The sequence below is a fragment of the Notechis scutatus genome, chromosome 16, assembly GCF_049901735.1.
Source record: "Notechis scutatus isolate UNSWTSFEM ecotype Mainland chromosome 16, rNotScu1.2, whole genome shotgun sequence".
Lineage (NCBI taxonomy): Eukaryota > Metazoa > Chordata > Lepidosauria > Squamata > Elapidae > Notechis > Notechis scutatus.
This window is the reverse complement of record NC_142024.1, coordinates 4603105-4618866: the sequence shown is the minus strand read 5'-3', so window position 1 is coordinate 4618866 and position 15762 is coordinate 4603105. Positions and strand designations below refer to the sequence as shown.

Here is a 15762-nt window from a genome sequence, read left to right as displayed (position 1 = left end):
TTGACTTAGAAAAAGAATGCTATTATGTCTAAACATATAGCTCCAAGAAATTACCCCCTCCCATTTTCCCAGGCTCAAGAATGCGGCAGCGTGGAAGCGTCTGGTGCCAATATGGCTTCCAAAGCTGACATCACTTTGTTTCAGTGCCACTGTAACTTGGAACGGTCATTAAACGAATCGTCATACCCTTACGTCTTACCTATAAAGGTAGCCATTCCCATTAATTGGGATAATCAGTACAGATGTTAAACCCATTTGCACAGGTTGGTTTCCCCCCCCCCCCAAATATCCTGCAGGTGTATATGTTATAAGAGGTACTGTTGGTAGTCCTTGACTTACGACAGTTCATTTAGCGACCGTTCAAAGTTACAACAAGCACTGAAAAAAAAGTGACTATGAAATAATAAGAAATATTTTGAATATTAATTGTTATTAATGTTATTAATATTAATGGTTAATTGTCTTCCATTACGAAGTTTCTCCTTCATTCCAGGTTGCTTCTCTCCTTGATTAGTTTCCATCTGTTGCTTCTTCTCCAGCCTTGGTGCTTTGGACAATAGCTTGACCCCTTCTTGTCTTCAACCCACTTGAGTATTTTCAACCAGGATGGGAGTTTAAGCTGGATAGCCACATGCATGGACGTATCCCCCTCCCTCCTTCTACTTGGCCTATTACGTTGATGGCAGCTTTTCACTGTCCTGCACGCAGAGGTGTATCGATTTGCATGATGAATAGGAACCGATAATCGCCTCGAATTAATCCTCTAAACTCCTTTGCAGACATTTTTTTTTTTTTGCCTAATGCACCTCCGAGGTGCTTCTAAGGCTACGATAAGCTTTAAGAATTACTGGCCTTCTGGGACGCAGATCAATCCATAAGCCAGCTGCCTTCTCACCTGCGAATTAGTCTGGCTGGGCGTAGTAAGCTTTCCAACCTTAACACTGGGTTCGAAAAAGGGGTGGTGTGGTTGGGATAGTTGGGGAAGGAAGAGGCTAAGGAGGGAAATAACACCTGTGGGAATCTGCAGGTGACTTCTTCAGGTGCGTTGGGCCTTTTTGGGGAGGGGGAAAATCACATTTTTGCCTGCTGAATGTTGAGATGTCCCTATGTACGGGGATGACAGATTATGCAGGGTGAAGTGCCCTTTCTCTTAAACTGTGGTCAGGACGTAGTGTGTTTGTGGGTGTGTTGTAACTCACAAGCATTGTGGGTTATCGTTGTGTGTGTGTGCATGTGCTGTTTGGAAAGGAGGACTTGCAAAGTATTCAGCCAAGGGTACTATTCCAGATAGTATCCTTTTTCATCTGTCTCTGGATCAGGTGAGTAAAATTGCCTGTGGGCTGGATTTTGGGGATGCAACAGGTTTGCAATTTACAAATCCTTGCCTTTTTCCCCCTCCCCAACTCTTCTTGTCTGCTTGAAGGGGTTCTGGAAAACTTCACAGTCTACGGATTTGGGCTGGTCTTAATTCAGATTTGTCAAGTTTGGGAACTTTTAAGGTGCAACCTTAAGCCTTAACCTCTTCAGAAAAGTCTCCCTTCCTGGTTTTCTTCTTCTTTTTTCTTCTTCCTTTATCCTGGAAGTTTGCACTTCTTTTGTTTTTAGACGGTCTTTAGCAAAACGCTGCTTGATTCTGAAATGATGAATCAACATCGTAATAAGTGTCGATGTATTCAGGAGCATGGAATGCCATTTGAGTGACAGCACTGAGGAATGTGATGTGTGTGTGTGTATTTTAAGCGCTGACCATTTCCATGAATGTCTGCTCTTGTGCATGTTGTTTTTCTCTTTCTTTTTATTATTGTCGATTCCCTTTAAACAACCAGATCTTGTGCACGGTTTGTGAAAATGCAAAGACCGGTGCAAATTCCTCTTAAATCCAGGGTCCCAGTTATTAAACTGCGGCTGTGCTTTGCAAGTACCTTTGCTCTTGGAAAAACAATTTGGATAAACGTCCTGTGTGGATAGTTAAAAACGCAGAGTTTTTTTAAAAATATGTTTTTGGTTTACATGTGAAACTGCCCAGAATTTTGGGCAGTTGGGTGGCAAATCAGTTTAACAAATAAATAAATAAAAGCCTGCGACAATTTCCCCCTACCTGTCCAAGTGAGTCACATGTTTCCCCCCTCCCCCTGTGAATTGTTCTGTTGATCCAAAAGGGGTGGAACCATTAGACTACGGTTCCCATCATCCTCAAGCGGCGTGGTGGATGGTTCTGTGGAGTGCTGGATGGGAACCAATTTGGAAATGTCTTCTCCTCTTCCTTTTTCTGTCGATGTCTCTCTGAGAATCGGGTGATTGATTGAATCTTTTGGACAGGGGAACGTCCTTCTCCAGATCCACACACACACACACACACACACACCCTCCACAATTCCTCTGCTGCCTTTAGATCAATCCCTTGTTTGCAGCAAGTGGATTTTCCTTGACGAGAGAGGAGTGCTGGAAGAAAAGAAAGAAAGAAAAAAAAAAGGAACCTTCGCACAATTCCCCACTTCCTAAAAATTGGCCCAGAAAGCCCAAACCTCTCCATCTCCAATCCACATGGCAGCTAAGAAGCCAAAAGAAAGAAAAAAAAATCCCAGCTCGCTTTTTTAAATGCACGATTCGGTTTGTGCGATGAAATTAAAAACAGGCTTGTGCGCGAAAAGAAGGGACGTACACAAAAAGCAGATGAGAAGCGGGAAGGAAAACTTGTAGACGACAGAGGGGCTTGGCTAAATCCTGGAGGGGTGCAGCGGAGAGAAGTCTTCCCGGAGATGCTGATGTGAGCCCTTTTCTCCCCTCTCTCTCTCTCTCTCCTTCACAGCCAAAACGGTGATCTCACCTCTTTCCTCTCCAGTCTTAACCAGAGCCGGCAGCTCGGCATGCCCGAGACCCAGAACCGCTGTGAGTTCAAACGAAGCAGCCTGGAGGTTGGCTTGGGAGCAGCAGGTAAGTGGCACACAGGAACACAGAGGGAGTCTGCTTTGGGCGTGTGCGTTTGCACGTAGGGGTGTGTGTGTGTGTGTGTGTGTGTGTGTGTGAGAGAGAGAGAGAGAGAATTGCATGGATGGGAGGGTGTTGAAATCCGCTCCTGGATTCAGCCACCTGTGTGTGTTTTCGAGCCCAGGAAGCTGAACAAGCCTCCAGGGGAGTTTGGCAGGCAGCGGTGCAAAACGAGGTTGTGTGGTGGGTTGTGTAATTTCATTAATCAAAAGCGGATCGTGTGTGTGTGTGTGTGTGTGTGTGTGTGTGTGTGTGTGAGGGCTCCCCCACTCCCTCCCTTCTCCCCCTCCCCTTATTTGCACCTTCTGCTGCCGGTTGACCTTTTCGGAGCGTCAACAGAGAGCGGAGCGGCTTGTCTGCCCTCAGAATTAGGGGAGAATTAGGGGGAGAGGGAAAGGTCAATCTCTTTCTCCCTCCTCCCCAGTGGAGAAATGGGGCGGGTGGGTGGCAGACGAGCGAAGGTGACCCTTCAGCTGTCGTTCACCCCAGAAGTCCCCCCCAAAGCTGGACAGCATCACATAAACTCAGCTGTGCTTGAGACCCAGAGATAAGCCCAGAAAATAGAGGATACGGGTATCTTGTTGTTTTGGAAAACATGGTTATATTTTCCCAGCTCCCTGTAAGGAAGGAACGGGGGAGTCGATTGGCTTGGGAGGGAAGAGGGGTTCAGAAGGCATTTAAAACTTCGAAAGAAAGGCATGATCTAGAAGGGAAGACCCTCTCCCAGTTGTGGGGTTCAGCTGGTTCGCACCAGTTTGGGAGAACCGGTCATTAACTTTCTGCACAGTTCGGCAAACTGGTTGTTGGAAGAAATCATGAAGGGCTGTCATGCCCCTGTTGGAATCTGACTCCGAGGGAGAGGAGGATCAGCTGACAGGGAGTGGGAGTGTGGCTCCGGTGGCTGTGGAAGAAACTGGGGAAGGGCACAGTCCGGCTGGGCATTCAGAGGAAGACCCAGGCCCACCCCTTCTTCATCTTAGGGCACACAGGGAGGAACGGAGAAGGGAGCAATGTGAGTTGCGTGGCTTATGGGGGAGGAAAGGGCCCTGATCCCCTTCATTAGCTGCAGCTGGGAAAACTGTTTAAAAAGGCAAACCGCACACAGCAAAGTTGCTGGAAGCAAAGCGTCTTATCTGGGTTCTGGCGTCCTCCCAACTGTGTGTGTTTTGTTATCTTTTGGAAGTCTGCAATCCCTTATCCTGCCCTGTCTGGTTAATTGCTGCAGCAAGTGGTTTGTGTTGGTTTTTATTTATAATCAATCTACACGTACTTTGGGTTCGGACTGAATTTCTGCCCTTTAAACACTGTTCTTGGGAGAGTTTTTTTTCTCCAGCCGATGATAACTGGACATTGGGGGCCAGGTTGGAGGAATTAAAGGGACTTTACCTACTTTTGTGACTTTGTTGCTTTTCTGCCACGCCCCTTTGGGTCATCGCAAGGGCAGAGAACCGGTTGTTAAATTTTTTTGAATCCCACCCACTGCCCTCTTCCCCCCGCTTTCCCCCCTTTCCCAAATTGTGTAAGGGGAACCCATTTTTTAACCCAATCGCATTCTGCTCATATGCTCAAAGCTGAATCAAGGTCTGTTTGGTTTCCTTGGGTGCCTGTCGGCAAACTTTACCAAACCCCGAAACGCATACAGAGGCGTGGCGTCCGTCCTCTACTCATTTTAGTTTTTAATTATTGGGCAGAGGGACAGGGGTTCAATCCAGAGAGCCCAGGGGTGGGATTCAAAGAATTGAACCAACAGTTCTCTGCCCTAATGATTTCTTCCAACAACCGGTTCTCCAAACGGGAAAAGTTAACAACCGGTTCTCCCGAATTGGTGCGAACCGGTGAATCCCACCACTGGAGAGACCACCGCTGTTTGGAGTTTGCAGCCTCTGTTCTGTCCCTTTGCTGCCGAAATTTTTAACCATCTGTTTTTTGAGGAGCCTGCACCCTTCCTGCCTCTTCCTCCCCCGAGATTCTTCTGGGATTGGGAAGGAGGCTAAAAGGTACCCATCACTTTAAAAAGAAAGTGGGAGGAAACCCTGGAGATTGGGTGGCCTCCCCACCTCTGCAGCACTCGATAATGGTTCAGCGTGAGGCAAGATGCCGTCTTAAGTCTTCAGGAATCGAGCCAAGCTGCCTTCTTTGCCACAGTCCTGGATTATCTTTGCACTCCGTGTTTTGTTTTTTAAAGCGCATCCTGCTAATTGCACAAACATCCAGCTTGCCAAGGACTCTGGTGGCTTTTGGCATCGTTTAACCTCACTCCACCTACCCCCCGCCCGCCCCAAAAGAAACCCCAGCCTGCAAATGGAAAATGGTCTCCTTGAGGCCAGAATGTACCCCCAGCCCAGTTATAATGTGGCCTCGTGAGCTCATGGAAAAGAGGAAGGGGCTGGAGAGAGATTTGAGAGAGAGAGAGAGTGAGAGAGAGACAGAGAGAGAGAGAGAGAGGGTGAGAGAGAGGATGCTGATAAAATCTAATTGCTGCATCGATTTTGCTCTCTCAGAGCGGCTGTCAATGATTGAGGTGTTCTTAAGATCTCTGATGCAACACTTAGCTGCTTCTCACTCAGCCTTGGCCCACCAGGGACCCGGGAGGTATTACCGACATCTCTTAATCATGGAGTAAGGCAGTGTGTGGTTAAGATCACCCTTACCCACCCAGTAGGAAGGGATTTGCTTTTTCTCTCGTGTTGTGAAAACCTACGTCACCATTAGAGGGCAGGAGAGAGAGAGAGAGACAAAGGCACAGGAAATGCCACCTCTCAGCTGCCCTCTGCTGGTGGTTGGTGGGATTCTCGCAGCCTAATTTTTTAGCCCTCTTGTAGACCACAGTTGTTGTTGTTATTATTTTTTGGGGTGGCAGGACAGTTTGTGTCAAAGATCGCAACAAATTTCCAGAGAGGAGGGAGGTGCAGAGTTAAAAACGGTCCCCCAGCATTGACTGGGTAATAAAAAAAAATCTGCTCGGGGGCGAGGGGTGAGCAGGGAGGCTCAATTGAATTATCCACTCTGTCCTTCCAGTCCAGTGATTCAATATTTTCGCTCGTCCGGCTGGCTTCTGCTTCCGCAAGTAGAACCGACTTCTGTAATCCTTCGCGCATCCAGATGTTGGTTCGCCCCTTCAAGCCTTCCTCCTCCTACTCCAGAGTAAAAGGAAAGAGACCTTAATGCAGTCTCCGCTCCAGTAATTTGTCCCGAAATTGGCAACGCACGGAAGGGAAGCATAGGGAAACGAGGGGAAATCCCCCCTCCTCAAAAACGCCCCCACCCCACCATCCTCTGGGTCTATAATTTGTTCAAATGCCCAGCTGGGAAACAGAGAAGTGGAACAGAATTATGGGTCTCTCAGCAGAGGAGAAGGAGGAAGGGAAGTGTAGTGATAGCAGTGGGAATTTTGAAACTTTGCGGTCTTTTGCTTCGTATCAGGGAGATGCGAAAAGCAGAATTCCGTCTGAAAATAAAACCGTTCACGTTTTTTATGATTTACTAGCTGGATACCCCTGCTTCGCTACGAAACTATGTGGTTGGGCTTAGTTTTGGGGGAGGAAAATAAGGGGGAAAAATTGTGCCTCTGCCTACCACCATCCATCGATATTCACCATGGCTAGCATCCTGTCAGCGTGTGAGAGAGTTGAGGGCTGTTTGGAAACTGAAGCAGTATTTCCTGTGTGAGCAAGAAGGAGACAGCTAGGAGCCTGGACGTGGCTTAGCTCAACTGTTCTGTCCTAAAGCTGCTTGGTGCTCTGAAACTGAAAGCTGAAACTGAAACTCCTCTGCTTTTGTTTTGCATTTGGAAGAGATTTATTTTCAGGTGGGGAGGGGGAGTAAAACTTCTTAGCATCAGAGCGTGTTAATAATAATAATAATAATAATAATAATAATAATAATAATAATAATAATAATAATAATAATAATATAGGAATATTCTAAATGCTCTGATGGTCGTTCTGAAAAATCCTTTCTTAGTGAGCCCCTAGAAGCCAAGAGGAACATACGTGCCAAATTTCAAGTTTGTAGGCTTTATGGTTCTGGAGATTTTGTGATGATGCATGAGGGGTCTTTTGCAGATGATAGATAGATAGATTCCCCATTTGTTGCAGGATTTGTGGTGGTTTTTGTTTTTTTCTTCCCTTGCTGTTCCAGGTGAACTAAGTAGAACCTTTTCTTCTTAACCTGACCGCCTCCGTGGCTTCTCGTGGTAAAATTCCCATGCAAGATGATGGGATGTACGGCAATATTCTTGGCAGGCAGGGATAAAGGCTGTTGTTAATCTTAATTGATAGCAGCACACAAAGGGATGAACGCCAGAGAGGCACCTGAGAGGATTTGGCGCGTCTGGGGAGGTCAACAAATCCTATTTTTTCTATCCGGTTAGGTAAATTTGCTTAGAAAGCAAGATAGTGGCAGTGACTTGTGGGGTACAGGGAAGGGAACCCCCGAATTGAGCACCTGTGCTAAAGTTGCTAACTTGGATTTTTCCGTTCTGTTGCTAGCTTTGCAGTTAGTCCTCGACCGTCATAAATAGGAACCTGCTGCCAAGCATCTAGGACAGAGGTCTCCAAACTTGGCAACTATTAAGACTTGTGGACTTCCAACTCCCGGGAGTTGGAAGTCCACAAGTCTTAAAGTTGCCAAGTTTGGAGACCTCTGATCTCGAAAGAGTGCAGAGAAGAGCCACAAAGATGATTAGGGGACTGGAGGCTAAAAGAACAGTTGCAGGAATTGGGTGTGTCTAGTCTGATGAAAAGAAGGACGGGGGCTGGACTAGAAGACCTCTAAGGTCCCTTCTAACTCTTGTTATTCTATTCTGTCCGAATTTTGATCACGTGACTGCGGCGGTTGCTGCAAAGATCATAAGTGTGAAAAATGGTCAGAAGTCACTTTTTTTCAGCGCCTTTGTAGTTTCCGGACAGTCACTAAATGGACTGTTTGTAAGTCCACGGCTAGGTTTCCCTGCTTGAACAGGGGTCAGACTAGAAGACCACCAAGGACCCTTCCAATCCCGTTATTTTATCTTCTAAATTTCTGTATATTTTTTTTTAAAGATCCATCTTTTATTTCCTGTCTGCAATTCTCAGAGCCCCACCCCGCTATAATTCAAACCCTGAAATTCAACCATGCAATTTCATTTTTTTTTAAAAAAAGCATATTAATTAGGCCAAGGGCCCCCTGTGAGTCTTAGCTCCTCTGTTTTATTTTATTTAATTATACAACTATCAAAAAGCTCCCCCCAAGGGGGTATGTATACCTTGCCTGCTCTGATGGGCCTCTTCTCACACCGGCCTTTTTCAAAGCTAAATGCTTCCTTTTTAAAATTTTCTTATTTTTTTCATTTTAAAAGGCAGGAACGTGCACTGTCTATGTCAGCCCATGGTTTGCCTCCCCTGTTTTAGGCCTTGTGCAAATGTAAGGGGATCGATACGTTATAGATTTGTGTGTTCCTTGTGTGTGTGTGTCTGTGTGTTCGGAGTGCCAGACCTTCCTTCTCACGCCTGCTTTGGGTGCTGATTTAAACTGAAGGATTAAAAAAGGAGAATGGCTTGGAATGGAAGCACCGGAGGAGTATACCCAAATCTCACAAATTTCCACCACCCCCTCTTTTCATTTCCATTTCCCCATTTTTTTGGGGGGCAGTGTGTGTGTGTGTTTGTGAGGCTTTGCAATGAGACGCGACTCAAGGGGAACCAGGGTGCAGGAGTTAAAACCTCGTCATGCAGCTCTGCAGCTTATATAAATTAACCGGGGTCCCTGCTGGTTCCCCCAATAATTGGGTCGGCCAGGGCCCATCAAGCTGGCCTCTTCCTCTCCCTGGGGAACTAATTGAGCATCCTGAATTTTGGGCGGGGGGTCAGAAAATGCCCCGCCAATTAAAGAACTTGGCATGGCGACCGCTGGGCAGCCTGCATCCCTTCCCTGCACGTCTCGCTCTTCATTCCCCCTCCCTCCATATTCTTCTATTTTCCTCTTCTGTTCCCAGAGCACTTTTTAACAGATTGACGGAGTTGGAAGGGACCTTGTGGGTCATCTAGTCCAACCCTCCGCCACCCAAGCAGGAGACCATTCCTGACAATGGCAGTCCAGGTTTTTTTTAAATGTCTTTTCCCACCTCCTTTTCTGGGAAAAGCACCTCCATTCTGATTTTTTTTGAATGGAAGTTTTCCGAACCCACAGAATATCTGAATTTTTTCCATTACATTTTGATTTTTTTTCTTTAAAGAGTTTTTTTTTCCAAACCAGCAGAATATCTGAATTGTTTCAAACTGCAAAAGGAGACTCGGGAAAGTTTAGTTAAATAGTTTTTGAAAAAAGTAAAAATAGACATTCTTCCCCCCGCCCAGCAAATAACAGTCCTCAACTTATGACTACAATGGGAGAGGGGGGGGACAGTATTTGCCCATCCATCCTTCCATCCGTTCGTCCCTCCATCCTCCCATCCCTCCATCTATCCCTCCACCCTAATGTCAGCGTTCCAGCAACCCTCCAATCCAATCAATAACTCCGAGACAGACGCCTTTCAAAAGTTCCTTTTATTTGGATAGTAAACTGGCACATCGGTGGAATCCTGAATCTGAAAGTTTCGGGCTTCCTTGCAAAAGTCAGAACTACAAATCCATCCCGCCTCTTAGACATCATCACATCACATGGTCCAATTCCCATCCGTCCTAAAAGTAAGATTCCCATTTCATTCTGTGCCACACTCCATGACCTTGAACCAAAGAAAAGGATTTTATTTTGCCTCTACTCCAATGAATTCCTCCCTCCCACTTTCTCAGGCTCAACTGTGGCAGCAATGGAAGCCTCGAATCTCAATATGGCTTCCAAAGGTGACACCTTCCATCTATCCGTCTGCCCATATATTCATCCACCCATCTGTTTGTCCCTCTGTCCATCCCTCCGTTCATCCCTCCATCCTTCCATCCGTTCATCCCTCCATCCATCTACCTGCCCAGACTTCCTTTCATCCGTTCATCCCTCCGTCCTTCCATCCCTTCATCCCTCCCTCCATCCATCTATCTATCTGCCCATACATCCCTCCATCCTTTCATCCCTCCATCCTCCCATCCCTCCCTCCATCTATCCATCTGCCCATGCATCCCTCTATCCTTTCATTCCTCAGTCCTCCCATTCCTCCATCCATCCCTCTATCCTTCCATCTATCCGTCTGCCCATCCCTCCATCCCTCCCTCCATTCCATCCCTCCTCCATTTTTCTATCTTGCCTGTACTCCCAGCCACTTGCAGGCCTTAATGTGACCGTCCATCCAAAATTGTGCGATGCTAGACACCTTGTAGCCGCCAATCCAAGGATACATTGAAACACAGTCCGCCCTTCCCACCCACCCAACCCTCCCAGCTTAACCCCCAAGTGTTAGCTCAATTGCTTGGCGGGGAGCGCCAGATCTATACACCCCTCTGGAAGCCTAAAAGGTAAGAGAGAGACCCCCTTGGATCTTCCGACAGGAGACCCGTGTCAATACAAATCTCTAGGGACCCCCAAAAGAAAATTGCAAGATTTTCTCCTCCCCACCGCCTCAAAGAAAAAGCAGGAGAAGGTCACCTTGTGGTGCTTTTCCCACCACCTCCTCCTCCTCCAAGATCTGCTTTTCCCACGCATCCAACGCATTTATGCTTTCTTTCCCCTCTGTCTCTCTTCCCTCCCTGTGGTCGCCCTTCACAGTCATTCGTCGTGCGTTTTCTTCTCCGACACGCGCGCCCCACCCAATAATCCCCGTCGCACCCAGGGAAGACACTATTTGGAGCCTTTCCTCTCCGCGTGGCTCTTTCCTCCCCCCGCAGCCAATCAATGGCAGCCTCTTCGGCCCGGCAGGGCTCGGCAAACACCAGATCAATAAGTTATTAGCACCATTCTGTCAGCTGTAATGTGGAGATTGATCGGGACTGGGGAGCTACCAGCACGCCGCTTGGCACTTCCCCTGCCTGATAAAGATGACAGATTAAGGGGATAAAAAAAAAAGAGAGGGGGGGGGGAGAATTAACTTTAGCTGTCAAAGGCCGGCAGGGGCTGTGGGGGCAGGGTGTGGGCAGCCCCGTGATTGACGGGGGACATTTCAGGGACAACGAGGTTGCCACCCCTGGGCATCTGCGAGCCAAGATGGCATCTCTGGGCCGCGAGGTGTGAGAAAGTGACGCGGTGCCGATCCTACGCCTGGCATAGGATTGGCCCGTTGCCCAACAGAGGAGATAAAGTGGGCAAGGTGGAGAATATATGGAGAGCTGGCACCCTGCGGGCGAGACCAGGAGACAGCTGGCACCCCGCAGGTTGAATGGCTCCTTTCAGTAGACAGTTTTTGCAGGTTTTATGGAAGGGCAGCATGGAAAAGGTGTAGTTCAGAGATGGGGAAGGATGCCCCCCTCCCCCTTTATGACTTGTGGACTTCAACTCCCAGAATTCCTGAGCCAGGGATTCTGGGAGTTGAAGTCCACAGGTCCTGAAAGGGCCGTCGTTCTCCATCTCGGGTAGAGTTGAAGGATTCTAAGCCTTAAGCATTTTTGTTAGACAGGGTTGGGGGTGAGGGGAGAGAAAAGGGTGCTACTTTTTATTTTAAAAAGATGAATCTAAGTCTTAAATTCTTCATCTTCTTAAAAGATGGATTCTGAGGTTTGTCTTTTTTTTAAGGCAACCTTAGAGCTGCGAGGGGGAAGAGGGAATGGAGTTGGCAGACAGACAGACAGAGAAAGAGAGAGAGACAGACAGGCAGGCAGAGCCTGGGGCATCTGTCAGCCTTCAGATGGAGAGTCCACAGCCTCCAGGTCTGGAGGTGGCTGATGAGGAAGAGGAGGAACAGCTGGGTCCAGTGCCTGACACACAGATGCACAGAAGGCAGAGGAGAGGAGAGCAGTGGAAATCTATGGGCCAGTCCTTGGGACGGAAGAGCCATCACTGCTAGTGACATCCCACCCTAGTTCTGGGGATAAAAGGCAGGGGGCAGAGATGGATAGATGTGGCAAACAACTAATCATTGTCAGGATTCCGGCTAGTTACCCCCAATTAAATCTTGAGTCTCGAGTCAAACTTCCAAAACTTAAAAAGGATTTATTGGGAGTTAACATGTCTGGCATTGCCTGGGTATAGCCGACTCCGAGACACATAATTCATCGTCACCCTTGACCCTAGTTTTCCCCCACCCCTCTGGGCGTATCATAATTCATATATTCTCCAATGGGACACATCCCTAGCCCAGAGTCATCAATCAGGCTCTCCAGTGAGAATTTTGCCCGGCAGAAACTTCAGTCACCTAGTTACTATCTTTGAAAACATTTATCAAATGCACTTTCGATTTCCAAGCTGCCGCACTGCTCTTTCAAACCCCTTCTCCCCCCCTCCCTTTCTGTTGGCAATTCTAAAAAGACTCTAAAAATATGTTATGAGTTGACATTCATCTCCTGGCCGGCTGAAACTTAGTTAGTCTGCGGTGAGAGACAAAACTTTTTTGCCGGAGCTGCTGGTGCTCCTAATGAAGGAATCTTTTGAGTTAACTTTCAGGGGGTTTGTCGTGTTTGGTGAGCTGGAACAGAACTGTTGTAAGTCGAGGACTACCTATGCTTGGAAGGATAGCTGGTGTGTGGATGTTTTCCTGAGAACTTGTGGCGTCCACACTTCTGATGGGAAAGCTAATTTGGCCCTTCTTTGGAAAGAAGAAAGTTCTTCGCTTCAAATGAGATTTAAAAGCAGACCATTCCCAACGGGGGAAAACTCATGGGGGACGACGGGGAAAACTCATTTGTACACATTTGCGCTCAGGGTTTATGGTCTGTGAATGTGTGGCGAGCAGATGTGAGAGTTGGGATTTATTTCTGAATCTTTGATCATGAAAGCCCAGATTTGACTACCGTAGGCGTCTTCTCTTGTCATTATTAGCTTGGCTTCTCTTTCTATTTACTGTTTTCTTTTTATTTATTACGTTCGGCTCTTGGCAGCCCACACGGGAAAAAAAACCAAAACAAAACTTAAGCATCAAGAATCAAACATGCAGCTTTGCGCATCCAGGCTTAGATTAGCAGTCCTGGAGATAATTAAGATTCTGACTGGTTTTCAGAGAAACCCTGGTTTTCAGAGCCCAAACATATGTTAGATTTCTTTCAGACCATATTTTTTCTTTTCAGGGAAGAAAAAAAAAAACCTGGTTGAGCATTGCACAGAAAAACCTGCTTTTGAAAATGTTTATTCAAGCTCTCATTCATCCTAATTACCGAATCTGCACTTTTGTTCATCACCTGTGTTCGTGAGGGTTTATTTTCCGATATTTATAGCCCACTCTGGTTGAAATAGACTCTTGACTGGGCACCGTGAATTCAAAAACGAAACCAAGATATTAAAATCCCCGTGCCAGGATTAAAAACGACCTGTAAAAACTTAACCCACTGTCATTGCCATCCTAGATGGTTTACCTAATAAACTGTAGGTAAACTAAACCTCTCTGTCATGCCCCTGTCAGAATCTGATTCGGAGGGGGAGGCCGAGCAGCTGACAGGGAGTGGGAGTGTGGCTCTGGGTAGCTGTGGAAGAAACTGGGGAAGGGCACAGTCTGGCTGGGCAGAGCAGGGGAGAGGTAGAGCAAGGGAGAGGAATTTGGAGGACGACCCAGGCCCACCCCCTCTTCATCCTAAGGCACACAAGAAGGAACGGAGAAGGGAGCAACGTGGCTTACAGGAGAAGAAAGGGCCTTGATCCCCTTCATGGGCTGCAGCTGGAAAGACTGTTTAAAAGGGCAAACTGCACATGGCAAAGTTGCTGGAAGCAAAGCATGCATTATCTTGGTCAAGGCTTATCTGGGTTTTGGCGTCCTCCCAACTGTGGTTGCTGCGTTATCCTTTGGAAGTCTGCAATTTATCATCCTGGCCTGTTGTGTTAATTACTTCAGTGTGGTTTGTGTTGGTTTTTTTTTTTATTTCTAATTATCTTTACTTTGGGTTCGGACTGCATTTCTTCCCTTTGTAGACTGTTTTTTTGAAGAGTTTGATCTCCAGCCGGGGATAATTGGACACTGGGGGGCCAAGTTGGAGGCATTAAAGGAAATTTATTCTATTTTTGTGACTTTGTTATTTTTGTGTCACGCCCTGGGTCATCACACAATGCCTCAGACTACACCGCCCATTCTCCTTGGCAAGTTTGGTAAGGGGCTCTTTCCCCTCTGTTTTTGGGCGCCCCCCCCAAAAAAAAACTTTAAATTATGACGGGTGCCACCGGGTTTATAGACAAACCCCATCGGTGGGCTTCTATTTAAAAATCCCATGGCGAAATCAACGCCGAATTAAAATGAATAAAATCCACGTCGAGGCCCCGTTAAATTCCATAACCTCTAACTTTGCATGCTGATTAAACAAGGCAGATGGGGAGGGGAAACCCCCCCACCCACCCACCATTTAAATAACCCAATTTGCATATTTTTTAAAAAAAATCCCCTTTCGTCGTGCACGCAGTTTCTTGCAGTTGTGGTGTTGGTGAGGCGAGGAAACATTCCCAGCTCTTTTCAAAATCCGCACGCTCATTCAACCTCGAATCTTGGCTTCTCCTTAAAACAGAAAGGATCCTGGCTTGCACATCTGTGGCTTGTTTTGCACAAGTTTTTTTTGCTGGAGAATAATTGGGGGGGGAGAGAGAAAAAAAAATTAGATGAGAAGAAGCTTAGAAGCCTAACAAGGATGAATTCTTTTCGCTGGCCCCTATTCCACGGGTTTTCAATTCCCACCCCAGCCTTATTATGAAAGAATATTGATTTTTTTTCTTTTTTTATGTGCATGGGAAAAGAAGGGCGAGGTGGGGTGGGAGTGAGGGCCTTCTGTAATTGTGGATTATATATTTTGCACTGGCTGTCGGGAGGGAGGAGTTTGACCCTTCCTCAAAAGGTGGGAGGGGGGGAATTGAACCTGCAGAGACGATGGAGGAAGATCAGGGGCTGTACATTAGAGTGAATTCCTCCCCCTCCCCAGAACACCCCCCCCCTCCCATGTTTTACCTCAAGGCTCAGGAAGCCTCTGGGGAAATGCAAGGGAGACCATCAAATGATGCAGTTAAGTAAGGAAATAAAAGTAGATTATTATTATTTTTTTATTTATTTTTTTGCAAATTTATGGCTGGGAGCCTTCGGCATCGATCAGCGGCTGCCCACTCAAGGAAGGCTGGGAGCCGGGTTAGGGAAAAGGAGGCGAATGCTCCCAGCCACGCGTCTCCCTCCCTTTCTTTTCCTCAGCTGCATTGGGGAGGGGGGGTGTAATCTGTATTTGTGTGGGGGGGGGCTGTGTGTTGTGTGAGTGTGTGTTTGCAAGCCTCAAAAGGCTCACAGATTGTGGGAGAGGAGACATGGTGGTGGGGGAGAGGACAGTGTGCCTAATTGTGCATTTCCAGCTGACGTTTTTTTTCCCTTCTCTTCCTCTCTTTTCCTCCCCTCCCCTTCTCCTCCTTTCCCTTCCCTCACTTTTTCTTCCTTCCTTCTTTCTCTCACCTTTCTCTTCCCTTCCTTCCTTGCTTCCTCCCTCCCTCCTTTCTTTTACCTTCCTCCCCTTCCCTTCTCCTCCTTTCCCTTCCCTTCTCTCACCTCTCTTCCTCTCTCTTCTCTCCTTCCTTCCCTCCTTTCTTTTTCCTTCCTTCCCTCCCCTTTCTAGATGAAGTTTTAGGCAAAAGGAAAATCTGTGTGCCAGGTAGCAACGGAGACTGTCTTTTGGAGAGCAAAAAATCTCGAAGCGAATCCCCAAAAGGTGAGAAAAGGAAAGTCTCTCTTATGATTTGGTAGTGGAGTTGCATCTGCTTTCTTTTTGA

The 15762-nt window shown here is 47.1% G+C and overlaps 1 protein-coding gene and 1 long non-coding RNA gene across 5 annotated transcripts in view; one reads left to right on the top strand and one right to left on the bottom strand.

Moving 5' to 3' along the window:
- SAMD11 (sterile alpha motif domain containing 11) overlaps nt 1-15762 on the top strand; it is a 79536-nt gene that overhangs the window by 31808 nt on the left and 31966 nt on the right. For 2 of the 4 annotated variants that reach the window (XM_026681572.2, XM_026681571.2), the window contains exons 4-5: nt 2810-2934; nt 15609-15701. In XM_026681572.2, the coding sequence (XP_026537357.2) occupies nt 2810-2934; nt 15609-15701 (218 nt within the window). The remainder of the gene's footprint in view (nt 1-2809; nt 2935-15608; nt 15702-15762) is intronic. The other 2 variants (XM_087944424.1, XM_087944423.1) reach the window with 1 other exon arrangement.
- Nucleotides 4261-15762, bottom strand: part of LOC148129399 (uncharacterized) — a 158124-nt gene continuing 146622 nt past the window's right edge. Inside the window, exon 2 of the long non-coding RNA XR_015745469.1 lies at nt 4261-4377. This is a non-coding gene — a long non-coding RNA (uncharacterized LOC148129399). The remainder of the gene's footprint in view (nt 4378-15762) is intronic.